The 22,959-nt window shown below is 43.2% G+C and overlaps 1 protein-coding gene across 2 annotated transcripts in view; it reads left to right on the top strand.

Moving 5' to 3' along the window:
• Positions 1 to 867: 867 nt before the first annotated feature.
• AP1S3 (adaptor related protein complex 1 subunit sigma 3) overlaps positions 868 to 22,959 on the top strand; it is a 53,710-nt gene continuing 31,618 nt past the window's right edge. For both annotated transcript variants that reach the window (XM_032401220.1, XM_032401222.1), the window contains exon 1: positions 868 to 1,019. In XM_032401220.1, coding sequence (XP_032257111.1) covers positions 1,017 to 1,019 — 3 coding nt within the window. In that variant the 5' untranslated portion in view covers positions 868 to 1,016. The remainder of the gene's footprint in view (positions 1,020 to 22,959) is intronic.

Below are 22,959 nucleotides of genomic sequence, written 5' to 3' on the forward strand. Positions count from 1 at the left end.
ATGGACGGAGTATCCCTTGTTTCCCAACACCTCGGCTGGCCCACACCCCATGGAAATTACACAGTAAATCCTAGGAAGGACTTCCACCAATTTTGGCTTCCAGGGACCCCCCCAGGCAAAGCCTTTTAACCTTTCCACACGGATCTCTTTAGGTATGTGATGAAACCAATGGACTCTCCCAAAAGAACCTATGTATACACTCAAAACTCTGCTTACCACCTGGGGGTCTGGAGACTTCTGCCGCCCCAGGTAAAAACTCTAGACTTAAGAAAAATCAAGTGGAGAAGGAGAGAGACTGGAGACTGGACGCCACAAAGTCTTAGGAGAGACTTAAAACCGCGCCTGTAGAAAACGATCTATGTCCTTGGTTTGCAGGATTAAAAGATAAAAAGAAAGAAAGAAATCTAATTGCTTCTAGTTCTGCATCTGCCAACCGCTTCTGCCCTTGGCGGTTTAGGACGAGCCCGCCTCTTGCCACTTTCCCTAAGCGTATTCCCAAGTGCCAGGGCGGAACACGTTTCTCAAATAAATGAATGACACGTTCCCCGTACAGAATCCGGAAAGCAGCCCCCTCAGGGCTCCCTGCTCAGCGCTTCCCAGTGCCCGGGGGTGCAGAGGCGCGGGCAGGTGCAAGTGCACCTGCTGCCGCCCGCGGGGCGCTGGGCTGGGAGAGCTGCGGCGCGGGGCGGGGGGCGTGGGGGAGAGGAGGAGGTGGAAGAGGCAGAGGAGAAGATGGAGGAGGGAGAGGAGGAAGGGGAGGAGGGAGGGGAGGGAAAAAGCAGGGGAGGAGGGAGAGGAGCCGGAGGGAGAGGGGCCGGAGGGAGAGGGGAGGAGCGCGGGGAGGAGTCTGCAAACTTTCAGTTCGAGGGCATTGTGGGAAGCAGCCATGGTCTGAGGCGGGCACCTCACCTGTCAGCCGCGCGGGCTCCTGCGCTCGCCTCGCGCCCTCGTGACCCCCGCGCTCGCCACTCGCCGCTCGCTAGTCGGCGGGCGGGGGCGGCGGAGGCCCGGCCACCATGGTGAGTGACCCGGCAGCGCGCGCCGGCGGGAGGCACCTGCGGCGGCCGGGGGTGGGGAGCCGCCGCCGAGTCCCGGTCCGCGCGCGCCTGCGGTCGCGCCGCCGGACGGGGCGGACGCGCGGGCCACCGGGGACGCCGGTCAGGGACTCCCGCGGCCACGGGCGTCGCTCCTTCATTCATTCGCTCGCTCGCTGAGCGCGTCGCCTGTGCCGGGCAGGGGGCCAGGCGCGGGGTGTCGCGGGGGACCCGGGGGACCTGTGCTGGGGGGGGGGGGCTTACATTCTCGGACGAGGCCGTGGACGGAGGGAGACGTGTCGTCTACCGGGAAAATAAAGGTTACCTGCGCGAGTGAGGTCTCCGCGAAGGCCTCTTTGGGGAGGCGACATCTGAGCTGTTGGAGGTCCTGAAGGGGCGCTGCCCGGGGTGGGCGCGGACAGAGCAAAGGCCCAAGAGAAGACACCCTTGCTGGTAGGGTTGATACACAGAGACCAGAGCCAGTTGAGGCAGGTCCTGGAAGGAGTTGGGGTCTTATTCCAACGGAGTTGAGCCTTGGGAGCGTTTTTAGCAATATAACAGACCTTATTCCTCCTACACTGAAAAAAAGGCCTCTGGCTGTTGGTGGAGAGTGGACTGGGTGGGGTGTGTGTGAGGAGGGGTGTCAGCGTAGAAGCAAGGAGACGAGTGTCAGTGCCCCAGGTGAGAGAGATCCTGGCATGCACTTGGGTGAAAACTGTAGCTTCCGGGGCCTCTTCCAGTGCCTTCGGTCGGGGGGCTAGTGTTTTGAGAGTGTGGGGGTCCCCCTTGCCCAGGTGAGCTCACTTCCCAAATATAAGCAGGAACAGAAGTGACCTGCACTCTGAGGGCTTGAGCCCCCACCTCAGGCAGGAGCAGAGGGCCTGTGGCTTCAGAAAGTTGGTGGACAAGGACTGCAGTGGGGTGCTGAGCCCCTGGACAGGAAGGCCACAGATGCTGGTCCCCGGAGGAGGTTTGGTTGCACAGACTAGAGATGCCCTGGTTGTTTGTTGAGGGTTCCTTGTAAGTACAGCACGATGCAAAAAGGAGGCTGTAAATAATGGAGCAGCTCTGTGGGCTTGCTCAAGTTTCCCAAGGAACGCGGTGACAGCGTGCCTAGATCGCTGTTATCATTTGCCTAATGGAGGGTAGAATAAGGCCCTGGAACTTCTGAGTAGCAAAATGCTGCTTCCATCCCGACAGCTGGGGCAGGATCCTTGCTCTAGACAGTGCTCGCTGTGGAGTTTTCTTTTTCCTTGCTGGTGTCATATAATCAGGTAATCAGAAATGTGTGAAGCTTCCCTAGCTTTTCCACCAGGCCTTGCCCAACAGAAATGTTCATGTTATTATTGAGCACTTCTGATAGGCCGTGCGGGATGCTCAACCCTTCCCATTCACTGTCTCGGGCAATCCTTGCAGCAACCAGATGAAGGTAAGTATTATGCTCTTTGCCTTTTACCTGCTCTGACCTGTTTCAGCAGTGTGTTCTTGGACAGTCCCCTTGGCCTCTCTGTGCCGGTTTGCTGATTTGTGAAATGGGGATAATAAGAAGGGGTTCTCCAAGTGCTGTCTGGGGGCCCTAAGGAGTCCCTGAAACTTTTCAGAGGTCCACGAGACCCAAGTATTTTCATAATAGTTCATAATAGCACTATGATATTATTTGCCTTTTTAACATTCATTCCTACGCAACTCTATGTGGCATTTGCTTGAGACTAACACGCCCTGGGATAGCGTGACAGTTTGAATGCAGAAGTAGCTCAGGGAGTCCAGCTGCCTTCTATTGAGCCAGACATGAGGGAGATTTGAAAAACTGTAAAACTGTGCCACTCTTCTCATGAAATTTTTTTTCTTTTTTTTCTTTGGAAAATATTGTGACTGTTGATAAGAAAGTTATTTCTGTTAATGTGTGATACTACTTAAAAAATGAATTAGTAAATATCTAAAATTTTTTTCCCATTGAAATGTATATTACGTACCTACCAAGGGAAGCAACCTACATAAATAAAAGGTCTTGGGGGTTATCTATTTTTAAGAGTGTAAAGGAGTCAGAGACAGGAGTCATTAACTCTGTGAGTTAATGCAAGTGAATGCATTTAGAGCAGCTTTGCCCACTGTAAGAGCTCAGGGACCGTGGCATCTCATCTGGTCTTCCTGCTGCGAGGTGACCCTCCCTGTTGCCCAGCAACTTTGGCTTTTTGGGAGGGCCACTTGGTGACTCCCCGTCTTTCTCTTTCTCTTGCTCTGTTCCTGACTTTTGCCAACTCTTACTCTAGGAAACTGGAAGATGCTTACAGCATCCCACCTGCTACCTCCCCACAGGAAATGGTTCTTCATTCCCTTGTGCCAGTGGTCCAGATTTCTAGCACAGAGACTTCATACCTCCTGACTCTTGGGACTGTGTTTGTATCTGGATTATCTCGTTTGAATCAACTTTGTACTTGTGCACCCTGTCTTTGTTTTTGAAACCTCTGCCATGGAAAACAATGTAGGGTTATTGTGTTTCAGGGATTCCCGTGATTTCTGAGCCCAGTGTACTTAAACATCTTAGTGGGAAGAATTTACTTCTGAATGGTTGACAATGTTGATGGAAGGAGGAGGATTTTTCTTTTATTTGTTTCTTTATTCTGTTTTCCTGTAAGAAAATAGCAGTGGGGATTTAGAGGGTGACGTTTGAAAAGCTTTGGGGACTTTGGTAAAAATGCAAGTCGACTTTGCTTTATGTAGTCCGCATACTTCTGAAAAGTTAAAGTGACTTTTAAAACCACATTGTCAACAAAATAGAGGAATTACCCATTGAAAGAAACTCAAATGGTGACCGGTTTTTTGAAATATGAATCATCATCTTCTTGTGCTGCAGATCCAAGTCTCATAACGTATGCTGTTTATCTAAAGTGAGATAGACTTACACACACACAAAAAAATCCAAATCACGGATTCTTTGGTGTGATTTTAAATCTTCCTTTAGAGAGAGAGACCTTCCCAAGCTGAACTGTGAAGCCGTTTCTTTATGAGAATTGATGTTAGTTTGAAACAGTATGAGTGCACCCTTCTCCTAAATCAAGTAATTCAAAGTTGCCCATGGTCATCCTCATCTTACTGAATTACGTGGGAACAGGAGGGGTGAAGAGGAGTTGCAGAGGGTGAGGCGGGGAGAAGTCTAACAAGAACCTGGAGATCCTGCTATGCTCCCCCTCTCCCCACCCAGTATATCAATTTAATTGTCCCAGGCTTGAGTGAATTGTAATAACCGTGTCATTATTTTGGCAGTTGAAGTTCTAGTTCGAGGGTTTAGTAGTTTCTTACAGTGATGAGCACTTTCCTGCTCTGAGGCCTGGTTTGGGTTGCTGGCCAGCAGTGAGTGTGGAGTAGAGGGGGTTGGGAATAGGGGAGGGAAATGTCCCTCTGTGGTGTTCAGTTGTCTCCAGAGGGTAAACCACAACAGCCCTTCCCCAAGGTCTCCCAGCAACACCATTGAGATTTGTATTTACCCCTCGCCGGGATTGTTACTTCTGAGTTCCCATTACTGGCTTCTGTGGCAAATGCCATCAACAGCTTTCAATTTTTATATGGCCTTTTACCAACAGCATTGGAAGGAAGTGGTCAGCAGATTGTGTATTTGCCACAGGGCATTTTCAGTGTGTGTCCTTTTGGGTCCCATGAATGATTTGATTATCGGCTGAGACAGAACAGATAAAGCGAACCCTCCTCCCCACTCCACCCCCCAACACAAACAAAGAAAACTCCTTGAAGAGTCCCCAGAGATAAGCATTTTTGGATATCTCCATGACTCATTCCTTCAATATTATTTTGTTGTTACAATGGCCAGAGGTTCTCCCAGCGGTCTGAGACTTCACTGGGGTAACTCCTTTCCTGGGACCCTTACTTACCTCTCAGAAGGTCTCCTTTCTGGCATATCTTGTTCTTCTCTGATGGAATTCTTTGTTTTCCCCAAAGTATCCTAGCCATTTACCCAGGAAAAACTCCCTTTTGACCACCTGGATCCCCCAGATCCTGTGATGTGAGAGACTGCACACAGAAACCAAAGGCAAAGCCCCTTGAATTCTCTCAGGGCTGCACTGACCTGTCTCACCAGCGTCCTGACCAGCTGGAGAAAATGTGCTCATTATGTGGCTCCTGATAGGATAAATTGTGATTTTTAACTATGATAAAGGAGTGCTGCAAATTATTTACATTAGAAATGAAATGCTCGCTGTCTCTCTCTGTCAAATAAATAAATAAAATCTTTAAAAACGGGGGGGGGGCACCTGGGTGGCTCAGTTGGTTAAGCGTCTGCCTTCAGCTCAGGTCATGATCCCGGTGTCCTGGGATCGAACCTCGAATCGGGCTCCCTGCTCGGTGGGAAGCCTGCTTCTCCCTCTCCCACTCCCCCTGCTTGTGTTGCCGCTCTCTTGTGTTTCCACTCTCTCGGTCTCTTGCTCTGTCAAATAAATAAATAAAACCTTTTAAAAAAAAAAAGAAAGAAATGAAATGCCATTGACATATTATGATATATTATGAGGAAGCTGGCCTTTGAAAAATCTCTGACAGAGTCCCAGGTCTGAGAACTCAGATCTGAAATGGCTTTCTCTAACGAGTTTCTGAAAAGTGCCTGCGGGAAAAGAATACAAGCGTTCATTAGCCTCTCAGTGTGATGGGACATAGACCTAATGTACGTTCGGTCAAGAGGAAGGGCATTCAGGATTCCATAATTTAATGTCCTTGATGGATCTTTTCTAGCAGGATTTCAGGGCTGGTAAGAAATGGTGGGTGTGTGGTAGGGTTCAGTGGATACTTAAATACTACAGGAACCTTCTTTCCACACTGGGTCATTAAAGAGAGGAAACTGAGGCCATTGCTTGCAAGCTGCCATGCTTCTACTCATTCTTTTTTTTTTTTTTTTTAAGATTTTATTTATTTATTTGTCAGAGAGAGAGAGAGCAAGAGCACAGCAGGGGGAGCAGCAGGGAGAGGGAGAAGCAGGCTCCCTGCTGAGCAGGGAACCCGATGCGGGACTGGATCCCAGGACCCTGGGATCATGTCCTGAGCCGAAGGCAGACACTTAACCGACTGAGCCACCCAGGCATCCCGCTTGTACTCATTCTTATAGAGAAGGGACAGCAAGGGATAAACGTGACGTATACAGATCATCTTAGATTAAAAAACTTCTCTACACCGAAACACGAATGCACTTGGGTCCAAGATGCAAAATTCATACACTTTAAAGATAAAAACCTAAGAAATAGCTTGTTTATGGCTGGCTGCTTAAGATTAGCATACTACATCTCACAAAAATGTTGAGCTGGTATTCTAAGGCAGGGGTAAGAAAAATTTTTCTGTAAAGGGTTGGGTTGGAAGTATTTTAGGCTTTGTTGGTCCTATAGTCTCTGGTATTGTCATTTAACTCTTCTATTATAGAATGAAAGCAGTCATGGGCAAGATGCAAATGAGTGTGGCTATTTTTTTTTTTTTAAAGATTTATTTATTTATTTGAGAGAGTGAGAATGAGAGAGAGAGAGTACATGAGAGGGGGGAGGGTCAGAGGGAGAAGCAGACTCCCTGCTGAGCAGGGAGCCCGACGCGGGACTCGATCCCGGGACTCCGGGATCATGACCTGAGCTGAAGGCAGTCGCTTAACCAACTGAGCCACCCAGGCGCCCCGAGTGTGGCTATGTTTTAATAAAACTTTATTTATAAAAACAGGTGGAGGGCCAGAACTGGGCTGTAGGCTGTGGTTTGTTGACCTGTGTTCTAAGGTAACTTCCATTAATTCACTGTATTTGACAAATGAATTGGACACAGTGCTCTAGGTAGGACTGGCTATATAATTTGTGGCACCCAAAATGAAAATGTAGGGTCCCTTGTTCAAAAATTATTGAGAATTTCCAGATGACTGCAGAGCATTAAACCAGGTGTAGGATCCTTCTGAACTCAAGGCTCCAGGTAAGGACCCTATGTTCATGGAAACTATCCCTGGGTCTAGGCCCCAGAGGTTGTGTTAAATAAATCAGAAGCTCATACTGTCCCGGAGCCCATGTTCTTGGTGGGAAGTTCTCTAAACTTTCTAAATATTCTGTATCAATTACACAGAAGAAGATATTATAGAGCATTGGTAAATCATCATCTCATTTTTACTTCATGGAATTTGCAGACATTTCTGAGGCGGGTGATGTGGGGACCAGTCGGGGCATGTGGAATTGGGAGCAGTCCTGGCCTTGGTGCCTACTTCAGGCCCTGCCATTTCAACCCTTTGTGGCCTGAGGAAGTGGATCCCTTCATCCAGCTGACTCAGCTGGCCCTTGGTTACTTCCTGAACCAGTTCTGGCTGGACAGAGAGTTCAGGATCCATATCCTTCTCCCAGGCATTGCTTTTGTCCATGTCCCATGGAGCCTTGGGTGCCAGACCTCATGGCTTCCCCAGCCCCTCCCAGGTTTGCCCTAAAAATCTGGGTGTGGTATCTTTTGTCAACGTAAATCCTGTACATTAGCTCCCCATTTGTGTAAAATAAGGCAGATATGCCCATACAGAAACTGGGAACTTTTAGCAGGATATGCAAGAAACAGTGATTCTTTCTGGGAAGGGCTCTAAGCATCTGGCATGGTTAAGTTTTACTTTTTATTGTATGTTCTATTAGACCATTCAGTTTCCTCTATTTGAATGTTATATCTTCTAAATTATATGAAAAACGACTTTTTAAAATTTGTCATTTATATTACTTCTCCAGCAGAACTCTGTTTTGTTTTCCCCCATTTTTTAACTTCTTAAAGTTGGATGTGTCTGGAATTGGGATGGAAACAGAAGTTCCCTGAAAATACACACACACACACACACACACACACACACAGAGGCTTTCTCTAACTTGGGCTCTTGGCCAGACTTCTGAGATTCCTATTTGTACCTTGCTTTCATATGAGAATTGAGAATAGCCGAGGGGGCAAAAATGTGATTCATCTTTCTCATTTCAGTGACTCTGAAAACTTTTGCTAATAATGTAGAATGCTTCTAGTCTCTTTATAGGACTAAACCATTAATGTAGAGATGGCTGTCAGATCACCTGGGGTTGGCCTCTCTGCATTCAATAGAGAGCCAAGCATTCCAGTGAGATTAAGAAGTCATGTCCCTGAAAAGGTCCAAAAGGCCCCATCGAATGTGGCATCAGATTCTGATGATCACTGAACTGTTCTGCCCCCAATTTCAGTGTCTGCTGCACACCCCCAACTCCCCTTGCCTTCCTTAAAAAAAAGAAAAAAAAACATCAACTTTTCATTACGCAGGTGAAACTAGAAAAGACTCGAAAAAAATGTTGTTTTCAGAGAAGTGTCAGAATTTCATCGGGGGACAGGACATGCTGTTGGAAGACACATCTCTGTTGTGTAAGCTACTCCTTCCCTGTGGAAGTGACACACAGGGCGTTTCGCCCAGCTTCCCCCCCCCGGAGACACTTGCAGAGGTCAGTGTGTCCAGGAAGAGGATGAGATGAGGGAGACAGCCCCAGGCCCTGCATGTAAGCTCTGTGATCTCGAGCACTTTGCTTATCCCTCTGCACTGGGCCCACTTCCTCAGTTTACCTGAAAATCGAACAAGATAATCCAGTTCAAGCCCTTCACGTGAGGCCTGGCACCTAGAATGCATTCCATCAACCTTAGCTAGGCTATTTTTAAGAGAAACAGGAAAAAAACTCACAAAATGTTTAAAAATGGTTCATAAGTTGTTTTTTTTCTCCCCCTAGGAAACTTATTTGAACCAATGAACTAAAGAAACAAAATATCGTAGACTGTAAACACGGGGGAGGTGGGAGAAGGTAAGGGTTATTGTGAGATCACAGTGTTTTTCCAGTGTGGTTCAAAACCCAGTCTATGTCTAGGACATTTTTCTTGTATTTCTTAGACAAGTACTTTCAGTTTCTTTACCAAGAAGCCAAATCCTCAATTCTAGGTGCACTACCTTTCAAAGCCTGTTCGGACTCATGACTTCCATACTTCAAGGATTCAGATAATCTACATCAACAGTCTTGGTAAAATAAGAGGGAAGGGGAGACTTGATTGTATAACAAGGCAGATCCGTCTCTCAGACTGAATCTGAACTTTGAAAGAGGATGATGGATGTGCCATCTCCCGCCTCCTAACAAATTTTGTTCAGGCTATGCACATCGTTGTCAAGGTATAAAGGCCCTGGGGACGGATTTTTAATGAGTGCCGGGTAGGCTGCAGTAGGAAGAAAATGAAAGTTCTTAATCAACATTTAAGTGGTCATTACCGTGCAGGGTGCTGAGGTTAGCATAGTAAGCCTAGCCTCTCAAACTAAGTTTGTTCCTGATCACAAAAAAATTCACATTAAGAAAGATCAAATAAGCATCACTATGAAATACGGATAGGGTCCCAAGTTATTAATGTTTCATTTGACTTCAAAGTCATAGTGAAATTTGCCTGGAATGTCTACTCTCTATTTCTAGTATCTTTTTGCTCCTTAAATGATTTGAAACAGAACTGAAGGCCAGTCTGCCTCTCAGAAAACTCCAGGAGAAAAACCTAATTAGAGGAGTATTTACTATAAGACAAAAATTAAATGATTAACAGGTATTGTTGGTACATTCCAAGTTGATTACACTGTCCAGAGGATGTGATAAATGAAAAAATAATATGTGAATCACTTTTCAGGGTTTTTTTTTTTTCTCTCACTTAAAACAAGAACTCTGAGTTCTTAACTGGGGGGGGGGTATTAGAAAAGAAACACTCACAAGTGTAAGATCTGTTTCTTGATTACAAGAAACTTGTGTCATCGGGAAGAAATGTCTCACATGCATAGCAAATCTAGATGAGTGCGGGAGTGGATAATTAAGCACCAAAGTATGTTGCTCAGATTATATAATTGCTGCAGGAATTCGTGGAGCAGGACTTGGGAGGGGCTCGTGGGAGGGAGAGAGGCACGGGACTGAGTCCAGAAGGGCAGGGCGATCCTGCCTTTAGCTTTTCAGTAGAGAGCATACTGTGCGTGTGCTGGATGTGCGTGTGAGTGGCAGGGGTTAATAAGCAGACCGGAAAGACAGGCAATTATAAGGAAATGCAAATCCTGGAGGAGAGCCTGGTTTCTCACTGACGCCCCCTTGTCTAACTTTGCTCTCCCATCAGCCCCACTAGGGCAGGATTCATCTGGGAATGAGAACTCACAAGTGGATTTTCCAGATAGCTCAAAAGGACAAAGTTTTTTTTTTTTAATTTTAGAGGTAAAAAAGATGTTAATACCCTCTGCAAGCATTTGGGGAAGTGGATCAAAAGTAGCTTGAGGCTTGTCCAAAATCAGGAGCAGCCTCGCTTCATTCCTTCACTCCACTGCTTGGTTTTGGAGACGAGTTGCGTTCTTAGCAGCCAAGGTGCAGTGTTACTGAAATTGCAGGTGTATTTAAGAGTCTGTGTGTCTGTATGTGTGTGTGTGTTGTCTCCGAGTGGGTTAGTTCCCTGGTGTATCTCTAAAACACCATCTGCTGTTCTTTCCCTCACCTGCCCTGCATGTCTGTCCCCACACTCTCTTCTACCACCTTCATGTCTGTTTCGAGAAGGAAAGGTCATTTTAATGGCAGCATAAGACAGACATCACTAGAAAGACAGAAGAGCATAACACTTGGAAGGATGGCTGCCCTGGAAATAAGGGGACTCTGGGTCATCGCCCAGCTATGCCAATAGCTATGACCTTCACCACTCCCCTACCTCCCCAGGCCTGTTCTTGCTGTCCCATGAGGCAAGCACGGACCTGAGGCATACTCTTAAAAAGTCCTTTCTGGCTCTCACAGTCTATGATGAGCCACAGGACAATCCTCTGCCTCTCCAAAGCTAATATACACTATTTTCTGAACGTGTCAGAATTGGAGACAGGGCTGGCCTGATGCTCAGTTGTTGATCTGTGTGTCCTCATGTTGCTCTTGATGAGGACTTGGGCTTGTCCTCACTGCAGCGAGCAGGTGGAATTTTCATGTCCGCAGCTGGCCAGAAGGAATGATGGCCGCACCAACACAGAGTGCCCGTAACTAGATCATGAGTCACTGCATTGCTCACACTTCTGTTTGTTTACAGAGTCTAGGCACGGTAGTAAGTGCAATTTTAGCCTCAGTCAGGTGTAAAAGAAGCACAGCATTGTCATTTTGCTTTAGGTCAAAATTACCGAATACCTACTGTGGTCTAAACCCAGACCTGGAGATTATGAAGAGCTATAAAGGAAACAAAACTGATAATGCTTCTGATCCCATGGTGGGGGATGGGGGGGGGGGACATATACATAGAGTAGCTTGTATGCTACCCTAAACTGTGGCTTTCTTCAAAGAATGTTGAAAATGAAGATGTGGTCAGCAGAGGCTAGGGTTCACAGGGAAGTGGACATTTTGAGACGGGTCCTGAAAGGATGTTACAAACCTGCTTCCGGGAGGAGCGTATTTCAGATGTGGGCAGGGGGGAGGAGCCAGGTGGTGAGGTGGGTCCCAGCGGGGGGTGCCTCAGGGCCGGCAAGCCCATTGGCTTGGGTGCATAGGGGACTGAGTTTGGAAAACACACAGACACACACACACACACACACATACACACACACACACACAAAACACCCAGATATCTAGTGCACGAGAAAAAGTAGAGGACTTTGGTGGAGGATTTTGAAAGACAGGAGATTTTCTCCGTGTCATTCATCTGGAGGACAGTCCAGGAAGGTCTGGCTTTTTTGTCTTCTGTTCAGGACCATCATTCCATAGATGGGGACTATGAGCAGTGTGACAGGCACTGCTTGGGACAAGCACCTGAACTAAATCCCTGTCCCTCTGTCTTATTTTTGGATGGTGGAGGGTAGTATGTATACGTACGGATGTTATTGATTTGAAGTGTTAAAAAAAATGTAAAGTTTTATGTTCACCTTCTTTGTATTAGGTAAGTTGAACAACTACACCCATTTCTCAGGAGAACTTGAGCCTATCTTTGCCTGTGATCATTTTATTTTATTTTATTTTTTAAAAGATTTTATTTATTTAAGACTTTTTAATAAAACCAGCCTTTAAATCCCATTTTCCTGAGCTCCTTCTTATAGCCAGTGAATATAATTATATTTTTCAGTAAAAGAATAGAACAGCTTTGCAATAATCACTATATTTTTAGCAAATATCTACAATGTGAATGCTTCTATGATATACTTCCAATTTAGAATTATATTCTGTAGTAGAGTCTTGACTGTGGAAGCTAAAAATTTTAGACCTTGAGCAAAAGTGACCCAAAAGAGGTGTAAAGTTCTTTTTTATTAACTGCAAAATAAGACCTTCATAAACAGAGTAGGACTTCCTTTTCTTTACAAAGCATCTTTTTTATCCCCAGTTTTATTGAGGTAGAATTGACTAATGCATCTTGGGGTGGTATTTTTTTTTTAATAACATCATTGAAAGATTTATAATTAAATATCAGTTTTACTGCCAACTCACACATTTATGGGTGCCAATGACTTTATTGTTTATTTTGTAGCTACACATTGCTAAAATTAGATTTGATTTCTGAATTTTAAAATAACGAGTTAAAATGTGCAAGGAAAAGAAGTGAGAAAATAGAGTGTACTTTTCTAACACGGCCAGTTTCTCTACTAAGTGATGTAAAGAATGTTTATTTCCAGCAAAAGTGATCCCAAAACATCTGTTGTACTCTCTCTTAAAAAAACAACAAACTTCATGCTGTTTGGGAGGTCTAATAAAAGAGAAACAGATGTTCAAATTGAAGATGTTAAATCCATCTTCAGCCCTGTTGACACATGGCGGATTGCAATGACCCCCCGCCCCCCAAAAGGGTCAGGCCGGTACAGGGCGTGGTCTGGTGCTCCCAGTGCTGCTTTTCCTCGGGAGCTGGAGCCTCCAGGTAGAGAGTAGAAGCACTTTGGCCAATGCATGTTTATGTCATCATCCACCCTTCATCACTCACACTAAGAGTAGAAGGGGCCCAGAAAGGAATCATATAATGAGATTTGAGCAGGAGGTCAGGTTCATTATCAAGTAATGAGCCCTGAAGTGACTTTAATGGCAATTAAGATAGCATTAAACTGTGGACCTGTGACTGAAACTTAAATCTGTGACAATGAAATAAAGTCACCTTAATGGATATAGCATGTATAAAATACCGCGCTGGCGGTTTTTAAAGTTTTCTGGGGTAAGAGCCCTTTTGAAAATCTGCTGAAATTTCTGCACCTATTCCCTAGATCAATTGCTCATAAATCTAAAATTTTGCATAGACTTTTAAGAAGTCTACCCATACCACTCTCCCTTTTAAATTATCCTTAAACCTTGGGCATTTATTTTAAAGGTATAGAATCCTACCTGAATGCAATACCTAGCACTACCACCTATATCTTGATGACTCAAGAAAAGTCTTTTAAGTGTCGACAACCTTATTTCTTTTATCTTCAATATGATACATCACCTAAGTATGTGGATTCAGTAGTATAATATGTGTAAATGTGCCCCAAACCATGCTCGCCATGCAGTGGGTGGTTTTTATTGATAAATATAATTGTCATGTGGAATACTATGTTCATATTGGTCAATAGACTGAGTCTTCCTGGAGGAAAGGGTCCCTGAGAAGTTATAGAGGCCAGACAAGGTACCTTTTCCCCTAGAGATGTGTTCACAAATTCTTCCAAATTGTCCTTTTTTTTCAAGGACTCTGAACAGACCACTGCTGCTAATACAGCTGTTTTCAGACAAGTTACTATTCAGTGGATCCTGAAGCCACTTTCTGGTTGTCATTCCAGCCACAGAATGACCACACCATGGTTGATTGGACTGTGTCTTCTATAGAGAGCTCATCTTGCCACTATGGGCTATTTTAATTGCCAGGTTATGAGGATTACCTGTAGTCTTCTGTGAACAGTCTACAGTGTTGTGGATGGTAGTGTTATGCACCTATTTAACACAGACTAGGAAGGCTCAAAACCTGTAACTCGCAGTCTCATGTATGCTATGCACACTGGAAGACTGCCTCGGATTGGTGGGAAGGATTGGTGTGTGGATGGTGGGAAGACCTCAGGCTTTAGAGCCAGACTTATCTGTGTTGGAATCCCTCTCTGTCATTGACTAGCTTTTGAGCTTAGTCACTGACGTGGGTATTCTAGGACCTCGGTCTGGGGCCTCGTATCCTCGTTCACTATCTGTTCCTTGCTGGTGATTATCGTGATTTTGATGGCTTGTGGCTACTCACGCTTCCTGCTTCTCTTAGCAACACAGCATGTTCATGGCCTGGAGCCCTGACTTTGCTCAGAAAGAGGCCCTGTGATCTCTTGATTTGGTTTTGACAAGTGACCAACTGAAGTAGGCTTTTTTCAAATGTATGGAGATGAAAGGAATAATCATCCACTCTCTGTCATAGAGGTTTATCATCACCTATGTTACATTACATTCCTAATTTAGCCGATTAACCTAAGATGATGAAGCTCATTCTGGTAGTATCGTGTTTTGTGGAATGCAGAGTAACGTACACATAAGAATGGTTTATGTGCTTGAATTCTTTGCTGTGGAATTAAAACGTTTTTAGATTTCTTAGGAAGCTAGGACCCATTGCTTTAGTTTTTATGACAAGGTTCACATGTTAAGTAGGTTTTATAAATCTGTGCATCATTCATTTTAGGTTGGTTAGTACCATGGTCTGAAGATGGTTCATAAACCTTTAAGGAAAATGATTGTTATCTGAAGGTTAAATCAGAACCTAAAAGAATTGTTACTTGGGTCTTTCTGGAATTAATTAACCCAGTCTCTCTGCTTTCCCTGGATTGAGTCCAAAATCAACCCTGGACAGTTTCTCCCAGACTTACCTCCTCCAGACTCTTCCTCCCAAAGAATATGTCTCCTACACTGGAGCCCATGACTGAAATTTACCACGCAAGGAGAATCAAAGACTGTCCATAGTTTTATAGCAGAAGATACTCAAACATTTTCCAGTGTGGTTGATAGAACATTTACAGAATCAGTGGTATTGTTTTACTAACTCTATCAATCCAATTGGTAAAATGAATTAAAAGTCCAAGTCAAAAATTAAATCATGTTCACTTAAAATAAAGTTAGGTCTTTGTTATTACTGTCAGCCTGAAATCTCTTGTACAGTCTTGGAATTCTTGCTGTATTTTTTAGTTTAATGTGCAAACCTCGTTTTGATTGAAGTACAAATAAGTTTCTGTATTTGAAGCATGAGGCTGTTTTGCAAATGGCGGATGTTCCCATGATCAGTGAGAATTTTGTTCATGAAGTTTGTTAGGGTCTTTGGAAAACTGGTTCTGGGCACATGCTCCTGATTATTTCGGCCTGGAATGGTGACCAGGGAATGGTTTAAGTGTTACTTTTCAAATATATTTGGTTTCACAATTTGGTGATGTCTGAGAAACAGAAAGGCCAACCCTTTGTCATTTTTGCCTCTTTGTTAAACTCAATTCTGATGGGTGTGGCCTCTGGTTCTAGGCTGCGAGCTCTGAACTAGACAGAGCAGAACAAAGAGCAGAGAATAGCCATTTCCTATTGTTAACAGAGCAGAGTGTGAGATACCCAGTGATGCCAGATATGCCCTCTGCAGCCTCTTCTCTATGATTTTGCTCAAACTTACTCGGCATATTCTTCCTTCTAGTGAGAGTCACAGAGGGTCAGCGGTGGGGGGCACAAACCGCCGGCCACTTCCACATTCTGAGGCCACTGGCATGTGAAAAAAACCAAAGTGGCCAAGCCAGGCTATAAATACTGTGGCACTTTTTCAAGCCTTATGCTTAACAAGTGAATGCATGTAACATACATAAAATACTGTGCACTTTCATTTTCCCTTTTGCAAAATGTTTTAGGGATTTATAAAACACATGTTGATTCACTGTGTAGGCCAGGAGCTTGGACTGGAAATGGGCACAAGCTTATGTCCCGTAGGAAGAACATCTCTGTCTTTTGGCCTCACTGGGGCTTCCCTGTGACCTCCTAAATAAAGACACAATTCTAAGTTTGAGATCCTTTGTGGATGTGAGGCTGGCCCCTTCCTTTTCACCCCTTACACTCAGAGGGGTACCTCTGCTTCTGAGGATGACTTGTCTGGCTTTATAAGAGGTCAGAATGGCATACATGAAGCAATAGTGGAAGAAAAGTCCATTTTGTCATTGGCTTTATTACCAGTTTTGATTCCAGTTTACTTGTTTTTGTGGCTTTATGGCACATTCCTGGTTTTACTCCTCCCCCTCCCTCCACTATTTGAACAATAAGACAGTGGTGTTCAAGCAAGGCTCCATGGAGATCCCCGAAGCCCCCCAACATCTCTAACCAGAGCTGCTCAGATTTCACTTTTTACTCTTTGTCATTGACTTTTATTTAGATCTAGACATTCTGTGTTTAAAAAACAAAAGCAAAAACCCTCAAACTTGAAAACCACTTCTCTAAGGGCAAAGGGTAGAAGAGAACCAAGTTTTACCGCACTTGCTGTATTCCAGGTAAGCAATGGCTCACGTATCTGGGGCGGGGCAGGGGGAGACTTCGATCAGTCAATGTGATACTTGTGTTTTTCTAGAATATTTGGTTTCTGAGAAGTATGAAAAAGTGCTCTATGACTGCCCATCTGAGAAGCACTCTCTGCATCCCATTATTTGAAAGAGTCTGTGGTTATTGTTGCCTCGTGCGATGGAGATCCAGTGTCAGACAGTTGGGGTTGAAAGGAACCATGGAAATTATTTCAGGTGCAGCACACCAGAGATGCTGGTCAAGTTTCCAATCACATGGAACTGGTTCTTGGTAAAATCTGGGATTGTAACCATAGTTGATGCCACTAGGCCATGTTGTTTTTCCTAAGGCTGTTATTTCACTGACTCAATTATAAATAGGTAGAGAATAAGCAAGCCTTAAACTACTCACAGGGCACCTAAAAACTACCAAATCACTGGGGCGCCTGGGTGGCTCAGTCGGTTAAGCATCTGCCTTCAGCTCAGGTCATGATCCCAGGGTCCTGGGATCGAGTCCCGCATCAGGCTCCCTGCTCAGTGGGGAGTCTGCTTCTCCCTCTCCCTCTGCCCCTCCCCCTGCTTGTGCACTCTCTCTCTCTTAAATAAATAAATAAAATCTTTAAAAAAACCATACCAAATCACATATTCCAATTTCTATAGCTTATGTCTAAGGGGCCCCAAGACATAAACACAACTCCCATGTTCCAAATAACCTTCAAACCAGAATGCCCCTAGCATCTACAATTATATATAGATGGGATTGTTAAAAATGGTGCCAAAATGACTTAATGAAAATACGGACAAAGGCCTTGAATAGACATTTCTCCAAAGAAGGTATCAAAATGACCCAACACGTACATGGTCAGTGTCAACGATTCATTAGGGAAATGTAAGTCAGGTTGATAATGAGATAGCACTTCATACCTGTTAGAATGGCTACTATTTAAAAAACCCACAAAATAACAAGTATTGGCGAAGATGTGGAGAAATTGGAATTTTTAGGCAGTGCTGGTGGGAATAGAAAATGGTGTAGCTGCTATGGAAAATGGGATAGTGGTTCCTCAAAAAATTAAACAGAGAATTACCAGATGATCCAGCAATTTCACTTCTGGGCATGTACTCAAAAGAATTGAAAGCAGGGACTTGAAAAGATTGTGGGGGCACCTGATGGCTCATTCTGCCTTCAGCTCAGGTCATGATCTCAGGGTCCTGGGATCGAGCCCTGCATTAGGCTCCCTGCTCTGTGGGAGTCTGCTTCTCCTTCTCCCTCTGCCGCCCCCCCCCACTCGTGCTCACTCTGTCTCTCTCTCAAATAAATAAATAAAATCTTTTTTTAAAAAAAGATTTGTGCACCCATGTTTGTAACAGCATGATTCACCAAAAAGTGGAAGCAACCCAAATGTCCACTGATGGACGAATGGGTAAAATGTGCAATATATACATACAGTGGAATATTATTGAGACTTACAAAGGAAGGAAATTCTGACAGAGGCTACACCATGGATGAGCCTTGAAGACATTATGCTAAGTGAAATAAGCCAGTCACAAAAGGACAAATACTGTGTAATTTCACTTGTATGTCGTATCTAGAGTAGTCAAATTCGTAGAGACAGAAAGTAGAATGGTAGTTGCCAGGGGCAAAGTTTCAGTTTGCGGAAATGAAAAAGTTCTGGAGATGGGCGGTGGTGATGATTGCACAACATTATGGATGTATTTAATGACACTGAACTATACATTTAAAAATGGTTAAAATGGCAAATTCTATGTTATGGATATTTTACTACCATAAAAAAATCTTAAATCCTTAAAAATTTAAACCATAATAAAAGGATAAGTCACTTCTTAAAAGAATATTGCAGTGAATGGATCAGTAAGAGAGGAATCTTTAATGGTCTATTAAAAATAATGGCTGTCTAATTTATTGGGAATTTTCTATCCTTCACATAGTATTTGTTGAGCATTTTCTGCATAGTATTTCTTTGGTAAGTGGAACAGCAGATCTTTGCATTTAGGTAAGTAGACATTACTTCACGTGTTATTTCAAGAAAGGGAATAACAATGCTTCTTTGGGCCAGCTGCAAACTTAGGAGTCGTGTATTTCAAAAACTGCAAAAGAAAGAAGGGGGTCAGGTATCATTTTTTTTCCCTCTGTCATGTATTAAGCCACTAAGTTTAAATTTTCACTGGCCCAGCTGCATTTTGCTTTGGTCAAAAGACAGCTGTAACCTGGAATTTAAAATAAACACACGTGTGTGTGCGTGTGCACACGCACACACAAACACATGACAACGATATTTGAGGTCAGGATCCCCAGGCAATCATCCTGACTCAACAGCTTACTACTAATACAGTTTTGGGCAGCAGCTTCTCTTCTAGAACTGAGTTTCAACAGATTGCATCCAATAGTCTATTCAGCTTTAGCGTTTTGTGAACGTTCTGGTGATACATTGGGATTTTTAGTGCATATACAGATTTTAAAACATCTTGCTCTTGGCTCTTGGTCCATATAGTTCTTTTCTCATTTCTCAATCAAAAAAGTCCTCGAAGATTGCTTTTGAAGAAAATGTAGGAAACCCAGTAGACTCAGTAAATAGCCTAGACTTGAGAAGAGCCATGGTCAAAGATGTCAACGCATCTTTTTTTTTTTTTTTTAATTTTGTTATGTTATGTTAGTCACCATACAATACATCATTAGTTTTTTTTTTTTTTTCATTTTTTTTTAAAGATTTTATTTATTTGACAGAGAGACACAGCGAGAGAGGGAACACAAGCAGAGGGAGTGGGAGAGGAAGAAGCAGGCTTCCCGCTGAGCAGGGAGCCCGATGCGGGGCTCGATCCCAGGACCCCGGGATCATGACCTGAGCCGAAGGCAGATGCTTAACGACTGAGCCACCCAGGCGCCCCACATCATTAGTTTTTGATGTGGTGATCCACGATCCATTGTTTTCGTATAACACCCAGTGCTCCATGATGTACGTGCCCTCCTTAATACCCATCACCGGGCTAACCAATCCCCCCCTGCCCTAAAACCCTGTTTGTTTCTCAGAGTCCATAGTCTCTCATGGTTCATCTCTCCCTCCAATTCCCGTCCCCTCATTTTTCCCTTCCTTCTCCTAATGTCCTCCATGCTATTCCTTATGTTCCACAAATAAGTGAAACCACATGATAATTGACTTTGATGTTAGATGGTGTCCTATTATGTCATTCTCAGTGTTGCTATAGAAACATTTTTGTGAAAACTGCCATTAAGCCCCCTTGACGCTAATGCTGATGGAATCTGTTATCAACTCCCTCTGGAGTCAGCTGGTGGGTACCGCCGCTCTGCCATTCGAACAGGACCTGGAAAAAGCACGAGAACTTGAAGGGATAGATACTGACAGAGGCTTGGATCCCCATTCTGAAAATATTGGCTTGGAAATTAAAATAAAAGTTTTCCCAGGAAAACAAAAAAGTGAAATGGCTACCTCTAATGAATGGTTTTAAGAAAAATTTTTAATTTCCTACTTACTTAAAGTTTCACGTGTCCTTAGAGGCTTACTTTCTACTTGTACTGTGGTAATTCACGTAACCTAGGTACATGCTAGGCACAAACCCTGGTCTGCTTTTATGCTGTCAAGATTTTTCCTTTGGCTGTAACTTTTTTCTGATAGTTGGTTGTCTCATTTTCTGGGAGGGGTAATATTGAATGTGCTGGAAGAACAGATATTTTATGTATCCAGTTGAAAAGTTAAATGTTAATCAACTAAACGTCACATCCCTGTGGCGATTACTTCATGATTGTTAGTCTTACCAGTAAATGGGCTAAGGGAGATTTTCTTTGGCTATAGATGATGGATTATTCCTTTTTTCTTTTCCTATAAAATTTATAGGAAGAAAAATTCATAGTGTTCTTATGTTCCTTTTTCATCTGCTGTCCTAGATTTATCTACCAAAGATTGGCACCGAATATACTTGCATGCTGATAGTATATCAACATTGCCCAGACGAAATTAATTTATCTTCTCTCCCACAGGCAAAATTCTGCCATTAAGATGTGAAGCAGTGGTTGATTTAGACATAATTCAAAACCCATCAATATTATTCTAAGCATTAATCTTCTAAATTCTCACAGTTCTATTGTGAGTTAACTAAATAATTACATTTTACACATTAACTTTTCTTTTTTGTATTATGGAACTACTAATGAGTAAATTACTGCTTCATTGTCTTCATACAAGAGCAGATCTGCCATAGTCATTAATTCTTTCAAAAAGCATTTATTGAGGGCCTACTATGTGCCAGGCACTATTCTGGAAGCTTGGGATACATCAGTACACAAAAGACTACATGACTACCTCATGCAGCATACATTGTATACTGTGGAATAATGATAATAAAATAATAAAGTGGGACGCCTGGGTGGCTCAGTCAGTTAAGCATCTGACTCTTGATTTTGGCTCAGGTCATAATCTCAGGGTGGTGAGATTGAGCCCTGTGTCGGGCTTCATGCTGGGTGTGGAGTCTGCTTGGGGTTCTCTCTCTCTCTCTCTCCCTCAGCCCCTCAACCTCCCCCGCTAAAAAAATATGAAGGAGAAAAATAATGATAGGCAGCAAAAATTATCTAAAACACAGCTAAATGATATAATGTGATATAAAAATAATCAGCTAAATGATATAAAAATATATAGGCAAAATGATATAAAATAATCCCTTGTTTATATCAAAAACTGAAATGTGACTGTGAATTTTACAAGGCGTGCATTTTACTTTACTGGAGTGATTCCTGGGAGGGGTTATTTAGGTTTGGCACATTTAGTAATGAAAGCATGTGGTCATTCGGAACCTGTCTGGTTTCTTTCTAACTTCGCAAGCATGCCTGCTGGAGAGCTATGCAGTTTTTCTAGTGTTTGTAATCAAGTCTGTCTGTACTTTTATTTTTCTAGAAGTTAGAAGTTTGACATTCTTTCTCTCTCTCTAACCTTTACTTCGTACAGTACCCATTCTCCTATAACAAATCTGATTCTGTACTTGATCAGTCAGCATTAGAAATGGAGATTTCTGATACACTCAGACTAGTGAAGGCACAGAGTATCAGATTTAATCTTAGAATCATCACCATTTGCAAGAGTTCTGAAAAACATTATAACTGATTTGTGTATATTGCTTGGGTAAAAAGCATAAAGCAAAAGGAAAAGAAAACCTCAACTCATTGAAACTTCAAAGCAAATTAGGTTAAGGATCAGCCTACGAGATACCAAACTACATTTTTAAAAAAATTATTATTTTTTTTATTATTTCAAGTTTTTACTTAAACTCTAGTTAGTTAATATATAGTGTATTATTAGTTTCGGGAGTAGAATTTAGGGATTCATACAACACCCAGTGCTCATACAAGTGCCCTCCTTAATACCCATCACCTATTTAGCCCATCCATCCTTCACCCACCTCCCCTCCAAGAGCCCTCAGTTTGTTCTCTGTAGTTAAAGAGTCTCTCTTATGGGGATGCCTGAGTGGCTCAGTCGGTTAAGTGTCTGCCTTCAGCTCAGGTCATGGTCCTGGGGTCCTGGGGTCCTGGGATTGAGACCCACATCGGGCTCCCTGCTCAGCGAAGAACCTGTTTCTCTCTCTCCCTCTGCTTGTGCTCTCTCCCTCTCCCTCTCTGTCAAATAGAGAAATAAAATCTTTAAAAAAAAAAGAGTCTCTCTTATGGTTTGCCTCCTTCCCTTTTTTCTTTCCTCTATGTTCATCTGTTTTTTTCCTTAAGTTCTACATATGAGTGAAATCATCTGATATTTGTCTTTCTCTGACTGACTTATTTCACTTAGCATGATACACTCTAGCTCCATCCACATCATTGCAAATGGCAAGATTTCATTCTTTTTTATGGCTGAGTAATATTCCAAACTACATTTTTTTTTAGAAGTATATAAGAAGGGAGATGGAATCTTGAATTACAATAAGGTATTAGCATGTACTTGAGCACGCATTGGTACTCTAAAGTAATTTAGAATGGTATTGGATACACATCTGAAGTATCTTATGGATCACTTACTTGGCAGAATAAACTTTGAGACTAAATGCTTCTGTCTTGACTTCAGAAGGGTAACACTCTATGTTGTAAACTTAATGGTAGAAAACACAATCTCCACAAGTATTTCAGGAAATCGCACATAAACCTGTTTCAGTAGTCACTATTTCTTTCTTCCTAAGCCCACTGACAAGTTGCCAAGACTTCTGTTCAATGCTGGCCTTTTCTTTGCTGGGCTATTCAGAGGCAAATTCTTTCTGTGGTGGTTTCTCCATGAATATTGTCTCACAGGCTCTTTTTACTTGACTTATAATTGTGTATGTTTCAAGCCTGTATAATTTCATGTGTTTGGCTGAAGGTGGTTTTCAACTAACTAGCACCAAAATGCCCATTCCCTACAACACTGCACAAAATTAAGTCTTTTCTTAAGATTCAGTATTCGAGATGGACATACAAATAGA

This window comes from Phoca vitulina, unplaced genomic scaffold, assembly GCF_004348235.1.
Source record: "Phoca vitulina isolate PV1807 unplaced genomic scaffold, GSC_HSeal_1.0 scaffold1, whole genome shotgun sequence".
In the NCBI taxonomy this organism is placed as follows: domain Eukaryota; kingdom Metazoa; phylum Chordata; class Mammalia; order Carnivora; family Phocidae; genus Phoca; species Phoca vitulina.